The 20,000-nt window shown below is 38.4% G+C and overlaps 2 protein-coding genes across 4 annotated transcripts in view; one reads left to right on the top strand and one right to left on the bottom strand.

The window, feature by feature from the left end:
* The window catches only part of LOC138022771 (tetratricopeptide repeat protein 39B-like), an 18,477-nt gene extending 6,237 nt beyond the window's left edge, over nt 1-12,240 (bottom strand). Inside the window, exons 1-15 of one of the 3 annotated variants that reach the window (XM_068869715.1) lie at nt 12,068-12,240; nt 10,863-10,947; nt 9,903-10,016; nt 8,587-8,662; nt 7,427-7,482; nt 6,271-6,344; nt 5,920-5,987; nt 5,333-5,397; nt 3,681-3,786; nt 3,480-3,545; nt 2,855-2,963; nt 2,377-2,444; nt 1,186-1,245; nt 785-876; nt 347-416 (exon numbers count right to left, since the gene is read on the bottom strand). In XM_068869715.1, the coding sequence (XP_068725816.1) occupies nt 347-416; nt 785-876; nt 1,186-1,245; nt 2,377-2,444; nt 2,855-2,963; nt 3,480-3,545; nt 3,681-3,786; nt 5,333-5,397; nt 5,920-5,987; nt 6,271-6,344; nt 7,427-7,482; nt 8,587-8,662; nt 9,903-10,016; nt 10,863-10,900 (1,062 nt within the window). In that variant the 5' untranslated portion in view covers nt 10,901-10,947; nt 12,068-12,240. Of the gene's footprint in view, nt 1-346; nt 417-784; nt 877-1,185; nt 1,246-2,376; nt 2,445-2,854; nt 2,964-3,479; nt 3,546-3,680; nt 3,787-5,332; nt 5,398-5,919; nt 5,988-6,270; nt 6,345-7,426; nt 7,483-8,586; nt 8,663-9,902; nt 10,017-10,862; nt 11,049-12,067 lie in introns of those variants that run through there. The other 2 variants (XM_068869718.1, XM_068869716.1) reach the window with 2 other exon arrangements.
* Nucleotides 11,203-20,000, top strand: part of LOC138022770 (lysine-specific demethylase 4A-like) — a 21,761-nt gene continuing 12,963 nt past the window's right edge. The window contains exons 1-4 of the mRNA XM_068869714.1: nt 11,203-11,457; nt 11,607-11,703; nt 18,724-18,799; nt 19,480-19,785. Of these exons, the coding sequence (XP_068725815.1) occupies nt 11,335-11,457; nt 11,607-11,703; nt 18,724-18,799; nt 19,480-19,785 (602 nt within the window). The 5' untranslated portion in view covers nt 11,203-11,334. The remainder of the gene's footprint in view (nt 11,458-11,606; nt 11,704-18,723; nt 18,800-19,479; nt 19,786-20,000) is intronic.

Genomic DNA, 20,000 nt, shown 5'->3' on the forward strand with positions numbered 1-20,000 from the left:
GCCAAATGGAGAAACCGCGATGTTTTGCTTTTGCTCCTCAAAGTTGCATATAAATTCACATACAGTTGCGTACAGATCTGAAGAAAGGTTAGACCACAAGAAGGCTCCACATTGTGTTATTCGGAGATGATTTGCTTTCATTTGATTTCAAAAGCTGCGGGACGGGGGCGAGCAGTGGCACCGAAGTGACCCCAAGCTACCCAAACACGGAAGAAGGGGGAGGGGGGGAAAGAACTCTTTTGGCGCAAAGCTCTATCTAGGCTCTAGGAAACTATCAGCGACTGTTTGCAAGCTAAAGAAAACTGAAAAGCTGTGTGCAGGATGCAACAACTATTTAACAACTCACCCTTGACCAGCCACTTTCTTCTACCAAAACTGAAGCATAATGGTATGCTTTGGACCAGTTTCCTTTGTACCTTTAGGACAAAGAGGAACATTATTACAAATAGCAACACAATAACAACCGCAACATCCAAATACTACAACTACTCCACCTACACTATTACAACACTTACAACGAAAACTACAAGTGCAACTACAATGACTACTAGAGCCACTACACACATTCTAGTATAGTAATTACAATTACATCTACACAATGATAAATTATTATCAAGTTATCAATTATTATTCTTAATTCTTATTAAATTCTTATTAATTATTATTATATTAATTTATTATCATTATTATTATTATTATCAACTATTGTACTAATTATTGGTACAACCTTACTGCCGCAGCTGAGATAACCACAGCTTTTAATTTAAAGAGACTATCAACTTACGAATAGCACCAGATCATCTCCCAGTAGCAAATGTGATGAAACTGTTTCCATTCTGATTGAGAAGAAATTGAGTCGTTGTATCTTTTAATGGCCTGATGAAATAGAAAAAAAAACAATTCATTACACTACACTGTCTTGGGCTCTTAGGCTTTTGTTGAAAACCAGCTTTAAGTACATGTACCCATTACTTTGCATCAATTCAAAAGGAACAGGCACATTCACACATGTATGCCATACAAACACAGATGTACTGTAAATCAGTGCAAAAGCAAACCAAGAGGTGTTCACATTTCTGATACAAGTGCAAGCACAGATTGAGCATCATGGCTACTCGGGCCACAAATAAACTATATGCCCTCCAAAAGTCATGTGATTGGAAAGCACACTCAAAATGGACTTACCTCATCTACCTTTCCTTGAACTTGCTTTATTCGTGCATCATAGTACAAAAATATTGCCCCCTGAAAAGAACAACAAATAATAAACAGAGTTTTTCTGTTTTAAAAAGTCATGAGGCATACCGGTATTGCCTTCCTCCAAGTGTTGCAGGTTCGATTACTGAAACTGACATCTGCAGTGTTTCGCAGAAATACAGGTTATTAATCTAACCTTAACATTACATGAAGAAGAACTAAAGCCTCAACCCAGGAAAATGGAATACAGAATGATTTTCACAATGTGTTCAGCACTGTATATCAGTTTCCTCGATTCCCAATGGAATCAATTAGCCCTGATTCGATCACTAATAGCATAACTACATATAGCACTTCCTTAATATCATAACAGAATCACAGTGTATGTGAGGGGTGACAAATGGTACCTCCAAAATCTTGGCACTCTCAAACTTTTCATCCAATCTCAAAATATCGGCAGCCTTTGCGAAAAGTCTCGAAGTCTTGTTTATATTGCACTTATTTCGGTGTGAAGTCTTGCATGTTTTGGTCTCAGGCTCAGATTCACAAACAAGGGTCTTAGCATCTCAATGAGTCTCAGGTTTTACCATTTGTCACCCCTTATAATAATTATGTGGGCTGAGTATTTGCTTCTCTACTCTGCTGCCAAAGGTTTCTCCTCAATTCCCAGGTTTTTGCTTTCATAAATTTATTTTGCTTGATTAAATAGTCACCCAATTATGATTAGGGTACTTGTTCTAAGCTAAATGTGAGACTTCAACGAAGTCATTATTTTCTCTTTAGACCGACAACCGGTTGTTTAGTTGGTTGAGATCAGACTCTCGTGTGGGGGATTGTGGAGTCACAACCACACATAAACCAACACTGTGTAACTGAGGCAAGTGGTTAGGTTTTCAAATCTTCTTGCATAACGACTACAAAGTGTAGGCCGTCTCACAACTCTTCGTGTTAATCAACACTGTGAGACGTTAAAGAACAACTGTCATGAAACTGAATCAGATGTCATATGTCCAGTTTATAAATCCATCATGATTTAGCCTTTTGCTTTACTACAAAAGATTCTGATGCAAGTTCAATAGCTTTGGTATCTTGTCATTGGCAGACACCGAACATTTTGAGATAAATCGAACCAAATTTTATCAACTGAAGGCACATATTAAAAAGATTATTTTGTAGTACCTTTGGAAATGCTTTCAGTTGTGTCTGAAGAATTTCTTCAGCATAAAATACATCTCCTTCACCATTTCCTATAAAAGTTGCAAGAAAGATTTGACTAACTGAAGGACATGGTAATGTCATAAATATAAACTCTTTGATTCTGTCAGTGGGCATAGCTAACATAAAAATGGCTAATACTTTGCACAAGGACTAGTGAATGCTTCTTATTAGTTTTCCATTTTTTTAGTTTTTATGTGCTACTGACTGCCAGGGAAGATTCTTTCTCTACACTTTGAAAAACGTTATTTAAAAAGTAAAGGTGGAAAAGGTGAAAGGCATAAATTACCCTCTGGGCTGCCAAAAGGGTCAAAGGGTCCAATGAGATGGAGAGGTTTACAGTAAACAAAGAGGACTACCACAATCTTTCCCAAACATGGTCTCTTAAATAAACTCCTTTGTCTTTTGGTACAGTAGAGGCTATTTTAAAATCAGTACTCACCCAGGTAATAAGTGATGACACTATGGTAGGCGAGGAGCACCATGGCACACATTGGTGACCTGAGATTCTGGCTGCGGCAGCCCTGGTCCAAGTGCTCTAAACCTTTAAACTAGAAAAATTAAAAAAAAACATATAAAAAATTATTGGCAATATTGGCACGAAGTATCGTCCATGATTTCACAACACTCAAGTGATTTCCTAAACATTAATTTTGGTTTCAAAAGTACAATAATATAACAAAGTGGATTTTATCTTCTACATTTTTCTAAGGAATTTGGTTTACATAACCATGATTATTCCTCAGTTAGCTGTTGATGACACACAGGCACTTGAAGACGCAGTATTATTGGGAGGAAAAAGGCTGGGGATAAAGTGTCATCCAGGACCAGAGTGCTGCCTGCCACTGCAAGGCCAGTAACTGGGGTTAGGCTAGTGTCAGTCAGTGGTATACTGGCTGTGCACAGAGCACAGCTGCCCTGAGCAGCATTGTACCTCTGCCAAGCTCCTAGAAGGTTGGGCCAGCAAGGGGAAGTGCCACCGTTTCCCACCCAAGCTAGCAAACACTGTACAAGAGATGAGCATTTAAAATATTACGACGCAACAATTATCATGTTTATTCCAATACCTTGTCTCCTGAAAAACCAACCCACTCCAGCAACTTAACAATCTTTGCTGGAAGTAAAGATAGCATCTGCAATGCAGATTTAAAATTGGATTTAAAACAAATCAACATGACCAAACAAAGAAAAATAATTAATTTATATTTAACAATAATTACTAAATATTATTCATTAACTTAAATTCTATTTTTATGATTTGAACTTACCAAATTAAAGCTTCCAATACCAAGGTGGACACCTCCTTCAAAGTCCATTCTTTGTGGTGAGTGCAACAAGGATGATGGTTGGTGAGTAACCATTTCAAAGCAAGTCCTGCAGAGTTTCATATGGCAAGATAATTGATCAGTTTTGTTATTTGGCAAAAATTGGGTACATTAAAGCTCACTTAAAGGTCATTAGAATAATGCTATCAGAAAATGACAGGCTGAAAATTATGACTTTAACCAAAAATCAGTGAAATTATCCTGTTTCACTTTTGCTTATCTTGTTACTCGACACTGGAGAAAGTCTACCCTCAAAAGAGAGCATTATTGCAATGGTTTCTTGACAAGCAGTAGACTGCCATTTGCCACAAACACAAAATTAATACAGATCTTGCTACCATTTAGCACCTGAACAATGTTTGAAGTGTTATATACTTAAGCATGAAAATTTAAGCATAAGATTAATGGAGGGGGCATAATAGTTTTTTACTGGTTAACCCACTGATTCGTCAGGTGCCCTAAGATACACCCTATTGACAACAAGTCTCACTCCTGGGGGTCGATGGGTTACTCTTGGTGAAAGCATAGCCGTAAGGCTGTTTTAGTGCACGTAAATCAACAATCTGTAACCTGTGACCCACTTTTTACCAGTGTTAGAATTAATTAATCTTGTAGCTGGCTTTCAATCTATTTAAATAAAAAATTACAAAATACAAAACATGGACCACCTCTGTGGACCTGCGGCATGGATTCATTCCTTAATGGACCCGGTGCATAGTCTACCCCTGTGGACCGCCCATCATTTTCAGAGAGAATGGTTAGTTCACTTCAGTTAAAGCGGCCTCTTATGGAATAACTGTTACATGTATCTTGTGTTTGCTTGCTGCTTTCCTTTTTTTTAAATTGAAAACTGTTGTACAACATTTATGATGGAAACAGGACTTCAAAAAACACTTGAACCCGTTAAGTTGCCTTGTTGTTTTCTCAATACGTCGTAAAGCACACCATTACAAGTCGCTGTAAACTCGGCCATCACTATAAACTCGGCCATCACAAATGAAAAGTTTTAAAATATTGGTAGCAGTATCAACAAATGCTAGGCTCTCTTCCAGGACATTATGTTTACCTAACTGTTGGTGGATAAAGCTGTATTAAAAGCATTGTGACTTATTTTAAGTGGTCCATGGACCAGGTGTACAGGGGTATTCCACGTCTTGTATACGTCCTTAGAGTACAGTACAAGATTACATTCAATTTGATGCATTATGTCACATAACAATAAGTTGTTTATTTACATGTTGTATCTCAACAAACTTGTTTAATAACCCTTTCGCCCCTAAACCGGCCATACTTAGTATTTTTCTCTGACTAATGCCAGGCGATTTTACTCGGCAATGGGGAACCCCTAGGAGTCAATGGGTTAATACACACAAGAAATCCCTAACTATTACCATTCAAATGAACAATAACTGCCTCTAAAGACAATAGTTGAATACCACTGACAACAGTGATAATTATACTCTGAGGTAATTATTTAACACATTTACTAGAGGTTACATGTTTACAGTATGTTGAGAAAGTTACACACTCATAACAAATCAAAATAAAATGTTAAAATACGAATATTTTAGAAAAATTTAATGATGATTACTGACTTGTATGTCTGATATGCACTTCTGATTTTAAGAGCCCCTTTTATAAAACTGACAAGGTTTTCATCCTGTTAAAGAGAATTTGTTTAAGAACAAGGAAAACTTAGTTAAGAAGCACAACAAGCTCTTGCTATCCTTAGAATCGTTAGATATAAAAGATAAAGGTAAAGAAATCCGTGCAGAAATCAGTCCTTGTGTGGAAATGAGCCCACAACAGGAAAGAGAAAAAAAGAGCAATCCAGATAAGAAATTAGCCCTGACTTTTCATATAAGGTCAGCCTAATGCAATACTGAATGAGTTGAAAAAGGCCAGACAGATCCAGGCCAACCGTAGAGAAGACATCATTTTCATGGCTGCAATAATATTATTAATAATTGAACTTGCATGGACAAGTGCAGTGAAGGATAAAGTGGCGGCATAGTACTTGTGGATCATGCTGCTCTTGATCAAAATTTCTCCACACTAATGTGCAAAGTTACCCTTAAAGATAGTTGACTCAGCTACACAGCCGCCTTAACCTTTCACTGAATTTGTCTGAAGGACCAGATACATCGTAATCTATGAATATTACAGATTGATCTTCAATAACCTGAATAAATGTTAGCATAGCCCTCATGAAGAGGCATTCAGCATAGCAGAGCTCTGCATGCCTTTCCACTGAAATGCAAGAAGGAGAGTACTGAATAAAATAAGTATACAAGTTTATACCAAAATGATAAAATATTATTGTCGACCTGAGAACACAAAATTTGAGAAGGAAGGGAGGGGGTTATGAGAGTGTAGGAGAGGATAAAATAAAAGGGAGTTTGGAAGAATAGGACATTGGGGGCAATGCAAAAGATCAGGTTGGAACAAAGAAAAGAATTGGAGGCAATAGAAGGAAGGTAAATATTACCAAGAAAGTACTAAGAAACATGTAAAAAAATAAATGAGTAAATACCCTCTGTCAGATTTTCAAACGGGCTCCAGATCCAACTTGTAAATGACTGTGTCCATGTTTGTCTTCTTCTGTGTCTAATAAATGATTCAAGTACATGAACTTGGAAATCAAAGGTCTTTATCATCCCCACCCCAACTCCACTGAAAAAATATGAAGGAAAGGTTGGCAGTGTGGCCAAGTGCTTAGGGGGCTTGCCTTGAGCTCCGGAGATCCCGGGTTCAAGACCCGTTCTAATCACTCGTTGAATTTGTTCCTGGTAGTTCCTGATTCAACTTCCCGGCTGCACTTGTAAATAGCCAAATGGTTTGCCTCTGGCCAGTTGGGATTCTTAACAGTTGTTGTTGTGTTCTGTCGTTTCATTGATTGTGTTTCATTGGCCCTGAAAAGCCCCTATGGGGAGCAGTCAATTAAGTATGTATTGTATTGTAAATGTGAGTGAGGCTGACGGACTTTGCTGAAAACATTTTGAGATACGTGTTGACTCTAGTAACTATTTCACTATCCAATAAATTATAGTAACAAGGCAAGGGAGGTGTATGCTTTGGACAGCTGCCCGCTCTCTTCTCCGATTATTTTGTAAGAGAGCGGGTGGCTGCACACAGGCTAGAAAGTTGCAATTGTCTGGCCCTAGTTCAAAAGGTGGATAGTCCTATCTACTGGATACATTATCACTATCCAGCAGCTAAACATTAGCAAAATTGATTGAGTTATCTAGTGGATAGTGATTTATCCAGTGGATAACAATATCCACCCTTTGAACAATTGGGGTTTGATGTTACAAAATTAATAAAAGATCTGATCAATCGTCCTTACATGCTCAAAAAAATAGGCAATAATCGACCATTTTAAAGTTCTGTGATCAGTTACCAGGCCTTTGAATAAGAGCGAGGCTGGAGTTGACCTTGTCTTGATACAAACCTCATTGCTTTTCTTATATAAATAGGAACTTGTTAGTATTACTGCAACAACAACATGAGTTACATAAGAAAAGCAATGAAGGTTGTACCAAAGCAACGTCGACTCCAGCCTCGCTTTTATTCAAAGGCCAGCATGATAACTGAGCACAGAACTGTAAAATAGTCTATTAACATTCTGAAAGAGATTTTGCAAGTAGCAAACAACTGTTTTGCTATATACATTTATATTAATAAATCACCTTTCACAAACATCCAATGCCATTTTATTGCTCTTGTTTGCTTGCTGAATTAATTGCTATAAGGGAATCAACAATAGTTTTAACATGCTTGCAAGCCCAATACTTTCCTCTAACTTGTTTTAAAGGCAGGATTCTTTAATAATTTATAGATCACAGGTTCCTGTTTATCAACACTGAAACAACTATGAACACAAACGGGTGTTTTAAAACCATAAGCCTAAACACTGTACTTAAAGAATAAATATAGGCTAAAATTAGAAAGACTAGAGATTTTACAGTACTTGTTGCCTACTTCAAATAAACTTTATAATTAACTTTATTTTAACTTTTTTTCTACATTCTATTCTATTTTATTTGAAGACGGTGTTTTCAAGGAATAATGATTTGCATTTATTTAGTAAAGGTAGTGTTTGATTCAGTAATAGTGGAGCAGAGTTAACGTAGTGCAAGGTGAGAGGAATCGCTATTCATTAATATCTCTACAGTTTCCATTCCCAAACATTGACTCATATTTAATGGGTGAAATTTGTTGATTCCTCCCTCTGCTCTGAGAGGCTTTTTTATGGGTAATCTGGTCTTCCTCTTTCGTCAAAAACCAACTCCTGATTTACTTTAATAATCATCTTTACTTTGCATTTTGATTTGACTTCTAATCACCTCAACTAGTATTGTAGAGTACTAGCTTACAAGTGATGACTACACAAGCTGGAGACTTTCAAAAAAAGATTATTTTAAAAACATGTGACCTTCAAAAGAAAACTGCAGGGATATGGTGGGCATCACTAAACCACAAAACAGCGAAAACACCAAAAAGAAAAACTAAAACACCATGTATGACCCCACCATACATTGAATACTAACCGACAAAGGTTGGATTTGAGATTAAATAAAATAATTGTGTTAGGCCTAAAACGTTGTTGCTCCTAATTCATTGAGATTAAGATTAAGATTCAGGTTGACTGAGATTAGGGGCAAAAACCTTTTAGGTCTAATTAGGCCTAAAATGATGTTTAATCTCAAATTCAACCTTTGTCAGTTAGTATTCAATGTATGGTGGGGTTATATATGGTGTTTTGGTGCTTTGTTTCGCTGTTTTGTTGTTTAGTAATGTCCGGATATGGTCTACTTCTCAAGTCTAAAACCTAAGCAGAGATACATACAGGTTCAAATGTCATCATTGCTTGAAGATACATGATAGTGCTGTATCCTAATGCATGGTACATGCTTTCATTTACCCTTTAACAAGAACAACCAATAATAAAAAATAAAACCCAGGCTCATAAAAAACATTAAAGGAGAATGTCATAAATTATTAAAGTGATTGGCACTGCCACCATATTCTAAGTCTTCATTGGAAAATTGCAGTGAACCTGTCACTTTCGATATAGTAAACTAAAAGTACCCCCGGATACTTGGTGCAGCACTTCCAATCACCAGCACTTCTTTGCAACCTTGAGAAAAGCACTGTTAATTTAATTCTTACTGATTCCGGAGTTCCATTTAAAGGCTTAATTAAATGTGCAAATGAAATTGGTATTTATAAATGGTGTAAGAACAAAGTTCAATACTTGCAGACCTTATTTAAACTTAAATTAATCCTAATATTTTAAAACAATGTCTCTCATATAGTCACAACCAAATCTAATGAGAAAATTGACAAAGAAACAAGATCAATGAATTAATACTGATGGCTCTGGACAGAATGGCATTTTAAAACCTGTAAATAACAATGGTAATTAGTTTGTGTTAATGATCAGGTTTGCAGACATGTCATGACCTGCACTGCAAATGATTACCACACCATCATCATTCCTGGGCCCGGTTGTTCAAAAGTCGATTAACCCTCATCCCAGATTAAAAATTAACCAAGGACTTTATTTATCTACTCCTAAATGCTGTTCAACGCTGATATTCGGCAAAACTTTACATTAGAAGAAGAAGTCAATATTGAAAAACAAAAAAATAAGCAAAAGAAACTTTCACCAAAAAGTTGAAAACATGAAACAAAAGTTTAGCCTAATCCTGGATTAAGTTAATCGGCTTTCGAACAAGCAGACCATGAAAGGATAATTTCTTCAATGTATGATCACCTGCTACTTCAATTCATGGCCTAATATAAACTGCAGAATACCAGGCCAATTCTTTGCAGATGTCATGTATTGTCATATGCCTTGTTCTTCAAATGATGCCACTAGAAGAACACAATAATTGGCCATTCCCAAGTTCATGTCTGCCTTCTCTTCACAGCGAGTCTAAGTGCAAAGTTTTTCTCATGAAAATTAGATTTCATTCATATGTAAAGTAGAACTAATTACCATCACAAAAACTTTGCAATTAGACTCGCTTTGAAGAGGAGGCAGACATGAACTCGGAAATGGCCTATTATTATAGTGGATGGATAATTTCTGCAGTTACTCACATCCGATGACCTTTAATTTACAAATCAGTGGATCCATGGTGTAGTACTAAATCTTACCAAGGTTCAAGTTTTGCTTGTGCTTGAAGAAATTTATTTGACAAGCAAAGGTTGAGTGCAATATTTGTCATCCTAATGGCATCAGCTAGAACACTTTCGTCTACAGCACCAGGGCTACAAGAAGATTCAAGCAATAAGTTAAATTATTATACATTGAGCTCACTATCTCTTTCCTGATTGGCCGAAAGCCTACAGTGAATTTTCAAAATCAGCGCCCGTGACGTCATAACTGCAGATTATACATTAATCATGTCAAGGTCAGCCAAGGTCACGGGTAATCATGTCATGTATGACCGCAGTGCATGATTTCTTAGGGTAATCATGTCAAGTTCGCACGCTTTGTGTTGCTTGCTGTCAGTGAAGAAGCACAACAGTGACCGTTTTTTTTTTCCTTCAATGTATAATAAAACAATTATTAGATTCGGTTTTTGTGATATCCAGAATAATCAAGGTCTCGGTAAGCCCTTCCCTCGACCTTGATTATTCTGGATATCACAAAAACCTCATCCAATAATTGTTTATAATTATTACAAAAGATAAATCAGGAATAGCTAGGAGACATGGTTTTGTTTTAGTTTAAATTTTGGAGCCTAAATCTAAACTTTGAGGCTAATATGAAATGCAGGCAAATTTAGGAAAAGGGCCTGGTAGAATGGGCATGACTATTTACCCACACTGAAGACCAACTGTGATACATACCTATCAATAAAGAAAATAATGATACTGCACCTTAAACCTAAGGTTATAATTTAATTACAAACCAAAATAGATGTTTATTTTCATTTTGTAAGTCGAGCTCAATGCTACAGTTGCAAATTAAGAATTTTTGCAAACAGCAGATGTCGTATTTGGCCTACTAGCTTCTCAAGCATATAATACATCGACAGCAACAATCTCACAAATGACATTTAATCATCACTTCTGCAGTCTCATTTTATCATAATCTTACATATTTCTTACCGATGCTTGCGATCATCTTTCGATTCCGGTTCGTCCATATTAAGGCTAAATTGATAGCCACATTTCTCAAGTAAAGAAGGAAGCTCTGAACAGGATAAAAAGAAGCAAACAGAGAGAAAAATATGCACAAATTTTCACCTGTTCTGTTTATTACGGTAGTTGTCGTCTCGTTCCAGTGATATGCTTGGGATCCTAAGCTGTCCCCACTGGGGATGACTGAGATAGGAGGTGTAGTTTGCGTCATTTTGGTCACAACAGCGGCCAACAAAGAAACAACACAGAGAAAAAAGGTTTTGCGGTGGAAATGAAAAACATTCGCCGCTTCCTGTGAGCCTACACGCTTAAATGGAAAAACCAGATATTGCTCTATTCATGCTTTCGGGTTTAGTGTGTTGTGTTGAGAAGGAGAATGGATTTTGACTGAGGCAGCAGCTTCCTCAAGGTGGACCGATACCTCTGACAACGGAGAAACATGTCTTCATTAGAGAGCAACAAAATCATGGTGTTTCGCCCCAGTTATGAGGAGTTTAAAAACTTTTCTGCTTATATTCGTAAGATGGAAGAAATGGGGGCTCATCGGGCGGGCGTCGCTAAGGTTCGCTTTGTTTCATAATGGCTTGAATTTTCACTAGCAGTTTGCTCTGAAGTTTGCACTGTCTTTTTAGGTTGCACGTGGTGTATGGTTTTGTGAGCGTGGTGCTCGACTTGAAAATGGCATTTTCTTTTCTTTAAATTTTCTTTTAGGTCATACCTCCCAAGGACTGGATCCCGAGAAAAAGTTATGAAGGCATAGATATAACAATCCCAGCACCAATACTACAAGTTATTACGGGAACACAAGGTTTGTGTGCAAACATTAACAGGATGAAAATGTTTAAAGCTCAAAACTGAAGACTTTTTCAAAGAGCCAAACTATGTAGTCGAATAAAACAGAGGAGCAAGCGAAAAGTTGGTTGAATGTTCATCTGCATATGCCAACACGGTGCGCGTTTTTATTTCATGACAGATTTTTGTCATGGTTGAAAGCAGAAAGCGAAATTTGGCAGAAATTGCTACACGAGATGAAACCTCTCTTGATATTGGGAAGAATTTACTTTTTCCTACAACGACAGTGATATGAGAAGTTATAAGGTTTTGTAAACTTATCGTGCTCACTCAAGCGTTTTCAAAACAAAAACAAAAGGGTAAACTTAAGTCTTATTTACCATTCTTTGTCAAGCTTCTGTTGTTTTCAGCTTGTTTGGCGTGAAGAATCTTGGTTTTGTTGTGTTATTTGTCATTTGGAAAGCATGTAGTGGTTTTATACAAGACACGTACTGCACAAACATGGACACAATAGGGCCGTTTATACGAGAGAAAATAAGCCGCGGCTAACTCTGGCCGCGGCTTACGTAAGCCGCGAACACCCCTTATAAATGGTACAAAATCCACGTTCACGGCTTTCTCAAGCCGCGGCTTATCCTGGCCAGGGAGTTTATACTCGTATAAATAGTTCCTTTCGCGGCTTACGTAAGCCGCGGCCAGAGTTAGCCGCGGCTTATTTTCTCTCGTATAAACGGCCCTAATAAGCTTTGATACAAAACACGTTTAATTAATTTTCCTTTCAAACTGTGTATGGTGGGAGAATTTCCGTTTGATCTTGTGGTTATTATTTGTTTCGGAGTAACTGCAGAATACCCCGCCACTCGAAGTTGTACCCCTTAAAGTCCGGATACTTGACTACGCAGTTTGTGCACGCTAATTCTTTTTTTATGTTTTTAGAACGAGAAATAGACACACTACAGGGCTACGGGGCTACAGGGCTACAGGGCAATGGGGCTACGGAGCTACGGGGCTACGGGGCTACGTGGCTACGGGGCTACGGGGCTACGTGGCTACATGGCTACGTGGCTACGTGGCTACGGGGCTACGTGGCTACGTGGCTACGTGGCTACGTGGCTACGGGGCTACGTGGCTACGGAGCTACGTGGCTACGTGGCTACGTGGCTACGTGGCTACGGGGCTACGTGGCTACGTGGCTACGTGGCTACGTGGCTACGTGGCTACGGGGCTACGTGGCTACGTGGCTACGTGGCTACGTGGCTACGTGGCTACGTGGCTACGTGGCCACGTGGCCACGTGGCTACGTGGCTACGTGGCTACGGGGCTACGGGGCTACGGGGCTACGTGGCTACGTGGCTACGTGGCTACGTGGCTACGTGGCTACGGGGCTACGTGGCTACGTGGCTACGGGGCTACGTGGCTACGGGGCTACGGGGCTACGAAAGCAAGGCTCCTAACACACGGTCGCAAAAAAGAACATTATTCATCGTATTTAGCGGAATTCAGATGGAGATATATTCACAGTAGAGAAGATTTGTGGAAAGCGTTTTTAAAAGACATTATGAAAATTTACAAATTTGAATAATTAGACAATGCGAGTAATCAAATAACGAAGTTACAGTATCGAACTAACATTCAAGGCGCTCAGATTTCAATTGCATTAATTGCGCGTATGGTAGGTTATACGAAACAGTTTTGATTATGCCTCATGTAGTAGTGAGTTTTGTTTATTTGAATATTTTCAAACTGCTCATGTCTTACTCATGAAGGTACATTCATGTGTTAGCGAGTTTGTTTCGGCACATGAATTAGGGAGTTAGTTTCGGTTCATATATTACTGAACGAGTTACATTCATAGATATGTGTTAGCGAGTATGTTTCGGCACAGGAACTAAAGTGTCTGCAAGTTTGATTCGGCACATTGATTAAAGAACGAGTTAGATTCATGTGTAGCGTGCTTGTTTCAGCTCATGGATTATTGTTTCGGCTCATTGATTAAAGAGCGAGTTAGATTCATGTGTAGCGTGTGTAGCGTTCTCGGGAGCAACTTCAGAATACCCGGCCACTCACGTCCTCCTTAAATCTACGTATACTGCTACCGTGGCCTGCAGTCCGAAGGCGGCTAGGAAGTCAATATGTATTTATTAAGTGTTGAAGTGAAGTGCTACCGTAGTCCGCAGTCCCGCAGTCAATGAACAATGAACTAAGTGTTGAAATGGAGTGGTATCGTGGTCCGCAGTCCCGTAGTCGATGATAAGTGTAGTTAACCGAACCGCAAAATGAAAGCTAAAATTTTACGAGAGTTCTTAGGCCTAATCACTACAACGAGCGCTTAGGCTTAATCAGTAAACGAGTGCTTTATTCTTCACATGAACTCGTGAAAAGTGTAGTTGACCGAACCACAAAATGAAAGCTAAAATTTTACGAGAGTTCTTAGGCCTAATCACTGCAACGAGCGCTTAGGCTTAATCAGTAAACGAGTGCTTTATTCTTCACATGATCTCGTGAAAAGTGTAGTAGGGTGAACCGCAAATGGGAAGCTAAAATTTTACGAGAGTTCTTCGGCCTAATCACTGCAACGAGCGCTTAGGCTTAATCAGTAAACGAGTGCTTTATTCTTCACATGATCTCGTGAAAAGTGTAGTTGACCGAACCACAAAATGAAAGCTAAAATTTTACGAGAGTTCTTAGGCCTAATCACTGCAACGAGCGCTTAGGCTTAATCAGTAAACGAGGGCTTTATTCTTCACATGATCTCGTGAAAAGTGTAGTTGACCGAACCACAAAATGAAAGCTAAAATTTTACGAGAGTTCTTAGGCCTAATCACTGCAACGAGCGCTTAGGCTTAATCAGTAAACGAGTGCTTTATTCTTCACATGATCTCGTGAAAAGTGTAGTTGACCGAACCACAAAATGAAAGCTAAAATTTTACGAGAGTTCTTCGGCCTAATCACTGCAACGAGCGCTTAGGCTTAATCAGTAAACGAGTGCTTTATTCTTCACATGATCTCGTGAAAAGTGTAGTTGACCGAACCACAAAATGAAAGCTAAAATTTTACGAGAGTTCTTAGGCCTAATCACTGCAACGAGCGCTTAGGCTTAATCAGTAAACGAGGGCTTTATTCTTCACATGATCTCGTGAAAAGTGTAGTTGACCGAACCACAAAATGAAAGCTAAAATTTTACGAGAGTTCTTAGGCCTAATCACTGCAACGAGCGCTTAGGCTTAATCAGTAAACGAGTGCTTTATTCTTCACATGATCTCGTGAAAAGTGTAGTTGACCGAACCACAAAATGAAAGCTAAAATTTTACGAGAGTTCTTAGGCCTAATCACTGCAACGAGCGCTTAGGCTTAATCAGTAAACGAGGGCTTTATTCTTCACATGAACTCGTGAAAAGTGTAGTTGACCGAACCACAAAATGAAAGCTAAAATTTTACGAGAGTTCTTAGGCCTAATCACTGCAACGAGCGCTTAGGCTTAATCAGTAAACGAGTGCTTTATTCTTCACATGATCTCGTGAAAAGTGTAGTTAACCGAACCACAAAATGAAAGCTAAAATTTTACGAGAGTTCTTAGGCCTAATCACTGCAACGAGCGCTTAGGCTTAATCAGTAAACGAGTGCTTTATCCTTCACATGATCTCGTGAAAAGTGTAGTTGACCGAACCACAAAATGAAAGCTAAAATTTTACGAGAGTTCTTAGGCCTAATCACTGCAACGAGCACTTAGGCTTAATCAGTAAACGAGGGCTTTATTCTTCACATGATCTCGTGAAAAGTGTAGTTGACCGAACCACAAAATGAAAGCTAAAATTTTACGAGAGTTCTTCGGCCTAATCACTGCAACGAGCGCTTAGGCTTAATCAGTAAACGAGTGCTTTATTCTTCACATGATCTCGTGAAAAGTGTAGTTGACCGAACCACAAAATGAAAGCTAAAATTTTACGAGAGTTCTTAGGCCTAATCACTGCAACGAGCGCTTAGGCTTAATCAGTAAACGAGGGCTTTATTCTTCACATGAACTCGTGAAAAGTGTAGTTGACCGAACCAGACAAGGCAAGCTAAATTTTTTCGAGAGTTCTGAGGCCTAATCACTGCAACGAGCGCTTAGGCTTAATCAGTAAACGAGTGCTTTATTCTTCACATGATCTCGTGAAAAGTTTAGTTAACCGTACCACAAAATGAAAGCTAAAATTTTACGAGAGTTCTTCGGCCTAATCACTGCAACGAGCGCTTAGGCTTAATCAGTAAACGAGTGCTTTATTCTTCACATGATCTCGTGAAAAGTGTAGTTGACCGAACCACAAAATGAAAGCTAAAATTTTACGAGAGTTCTTAGGCCTAATCACTGCAACGAGCGCTTAGGCTTAATCAGTAAACGAGGGCTTTATTCTTCACATGATCTCGTGAAAAGTGTAGTTGACCGAACCACAAAATGAAAGCTAAAATTTTACGAGAGTTCTTCGGCCTAATCACTGCAACGAGCGCTTAGGCTTAATCAGTAAACGAGTGCTTTATTCTTCACATGATCTCGTGAAAAGTGTAGTTGACCGAACCACAAAATGAAAGCTAAAATTTTACGCTAGTAAAACTAGTAAACTAGTGCTTATTCATTTTGGCGACTACGGGACTGCGGTAGCAAGGACCAACAAGGTCAACACCAACGCGTTCGATGCAAGCGGCATATTTCGTGATGTTTATATAAAAGTATTATGTATATTATGTCGACCACGTAGCCACGTAGCCACGTAGCCACGTAGCCACGTAGCCACGTAGCCCCGTAGCCACGTAGCCACGTAGCCCCGTAGCCCCATAGCCACGTAGCCCCGTAGCCCCGTAGCCCCGTGGCCCCGTGGCCCCATAGCCTCTCGTTCTAAAAACATAAAAAAGATGGAGCGTGCACAAACTGCGTAGCCAGGTATCCGGATTTTAAGGGGTACAACTTCGAGTGGCGGGGTATTCTGCAGTTAAGCCTTATTTGTAACTCGTGCAAACACTGATTGTCTGACCAGAAAACTGTTTCTGTCGGGAAAAGAACTCCACTAAAATCGGCAAATGCTCTGCTCTGGAAAGATTGTATTTGACGAAAAAGAGGTACACCTTTCATGAAATCTGTTGACATAAATAAGGAATTTGAACAAAATTTGAACAAATTTTGACCTGCGTGGGTGATGCGGTTCAAACACACCTTTTCCGGTTATTAACAGCCGAGACAAGTGACTGAAAGTTGCTTCAAGTGAGACTGATAAATTTATTACCCCCTTTTTTACAAGCTAAGGATGCTTACTTTTTTTCAATGCCTGTTAACTGAATTGCCCAAATTATTTTGTTTCTCCTTTGTCAAGTAGCAGTTGGACAAGCTTCTGAGAAATTTTACAGTGTATCACTAGTGTTTCAATTGTTAATTCCAACACAATCTTGGCAAAAAAATCTCACCAGTGTACGCCTATTATTATTTAACAAGGATTCTTGTGAAAAAGAGTTTTAATAATTAAGATATTAAATTTTATTTAGAAAGAAAAGACTTAAGTTTTATGTAACAAAAACTTTATTGTTAGAAGACCCCCTAGCTGTCAGTTTAGGATTCTTTCAAAGGTGTTAACAGTGAATTTCCTCCAACAGGTCAAGGCCATAAGTTTTATATTACTCTGATTTAATTTAAATCACAAAATCCTTATCCCTGTAAAGTATTCTAGGAACTGTGACAGGAAAAAATCTTCATTCCTTTTATTCTTGGAATCTGTTGTAAATAGACTAAAATTTAATGTAGTAATTGGAAGAAGCCTTACGCAATAATATTTAGGTGAATGTCTTACACCAGCAAATTTTCTGAGTGGATCTGAGACAAAAGCTTGATTTGTGTAGCAAGGTTCAGTTTCCCTGCTGTGTGTAAAGAGACTAACAACAGAGAGTGTTATGTGCTTTGTCTATTTTTCTTGCTATTTGTATACAGTTAGGTTGCACTATAAGCTGCAGAAGGATCTAGTCTGACATCTCAGATTTGGCTTTTAAATCAATTTTAACAGATGATTTATGTGATTAGAACGGATTTGAACTTCATTATTAGGTTTATTAAATGAGGAATACAGGTAAATACATCCTTGACCCTACCCTGGGTGCCAGAGGTTCTATTTTTCTTTCAGGAGGAGCAAGCGGTTAAAACGTTTTAACCACTCGCTCCTCGCGAAAGAAAAATAGAACCTCTGGCACCCAGGGTACCTTTACCCTTGTTCAACCACTGTATTCAGTCAGTCTTTTCCTGTCCAATTTTAAGTGACTTTTGAGTCACTTTTATTGATTAAGATGTCAACCAAAAGGAAAAGCAGCAAAGACAATGGTATTTTACATCCAAATATAGCTTTGAAATAATCCTATTTCAAATTTGTCTCTTAATTATTTGTCATAACCTTCTGGTTAATGGCATCTTTCATTTATTTTGTACTGTACTGTTTGTAAGAAAATGTTATACCCAAATTATCAATTTGAGCCACAAAACAGTTTGAAGAAGAAGAAGACCTTTATTAATTTACACACAATAATGATTAAAGCTAGTGCGTGACTATAATTTGTCCGTGATCAAATTATGCGAGTCACACCGGTGCATTGACTATTGTCCGTGATCAAATTATGCGAGTCACACCGGTGCATTGGTCATAAGTTACCATTCCTTTCTGCCTCTGTGATAGTATGCTCAACCTGACGTGAGGGTTTCTGTCCGGATACTCCCGTTTTTCTCCCTCCTTAAAAATAATTATTGACTCAAAGTGTATTATATCTAGCTGTGGTGCTCACTGCTCCAACATCAGACATGGACCGTATAGTGGATGACAGGGGCGCCTTTTGTATGCTTTCAGCTCAATGTCATGAACTGCTTATTAGCCTGGTCCATTGTTTATGTTATATTACTGCGTTGTTCAGATAATGCGGACATCAATTCAGTGATTTTTCAGATCCAATTTGGTTGGCACTAAGACTATTAACATGCATCTATGGCTAAGCGCATGCATGACCTCTTACATTTTTGTGTCTCTCTTAGGACTTTATCAGCTGTTTAATGTTCAAAAGAAAGCTATGTCTCTTAGTGAATTCAAGAAGCTGGCCAGCAGTGAAAAGTAGGTAGAAAATTAATGTAAGGCTAAGGACTTGATTTTTAACCCCTGTTGTATCTGTTTTTCCTATAAGTGAAGGAATTTATCTTATTGAGGAATAAACATTATTAATTTGAGGTCTAGGGACAACTTTTCAAAAGTATTGTTGAAATTTTTGGGCCATAAATAGAGAGTTTTCACTCACGTGACCAGCAGCCATATAGGATTACTGAATCAAAGGAAAGTATCTGCATAACAATAGAGTTCATTTCCCGGAAGATTAGTTTGGTACACCATCACGCACGCGTGGCCGCCATTCCTTTGTTTAGGAAACATGGCTGCCATGACGTCACATGAAAAAGCTCTATAGCTACAGTAGTACAATAATATATATTTAAAGGGACCATATGTAGAGGTTGTTAACTCATTGACTTCTGACCCCCACCCCATTAAAGAGTAAAATCGTCTGGCATAAGACTGAGTAAAATCTATTATGGTAAGTCTCATTCCTATAGCCTAGTCTAATGGAACACTTCTTTTTACTAGTAAAGATACATTTGGAATTGTGTCACCTGAAATCAGCCAGAAAAAAAGTTTTAATTTAAGGCTTTTGAGAAGTAGCAGATATTGCTTTCTTTTTGAGATTTCATCTGTCAAGTATCTATATATACTTACAGGGAAAGTTTTGTTTATTTATTGTTTAGACACAAGCCTCCCACTGGGGATCCTGACGAGATTGAAAGAAAATACTGGAAAAATGCAACATTCAACAATCCAGTGTATGCTGCAGATATCCCAGGCACCATCTATGATGAGGATGTGGAGGAATGGAACATAGGAAAACTAGGAACAATTCTTGACCTGATAGAAGATGAGTACGGAGTGCATATTGAAGGTGTCAACACACCTTATCTTTACTTTGGTATGTGGAAAGCCACTTTTGCATGGCATACAGAAGACATGGATTTATACAGCATCAACTATTTGCATTTTGGAGCTCCTAAAACATGGTAAAGGGAATCATGGTCACAGTATTCTGAGTTTCTACAACCTTAAATTTATGTAATATTAAATATTATAAAATTATTGCTTACCGCGGTTTTCAATTGAGTGTCAAAAGTAATTAGCGAATAATTATTGCTTTGGTTTTGCATCACTTCAGTGATTGGTTCAAAGTTCTCGCACCCCTTTTTCAACCAATCAGTAGGGAAACCAAAACCAATTG

This window comes from Montipora capricornis, chromosome 11 (assembly GCF_036669925.1).
Source record: "Montipora capricornis isolate CH-2021 chromosome 11, ASM3666992v2, whole genome shotgun sequence".
Lineage (NCBI taxonomy): Eukaryota > Metazoa > Cnidaria > Anthozoa > Scleractinia > Acroporidae > Montipora > Montipora capricornis.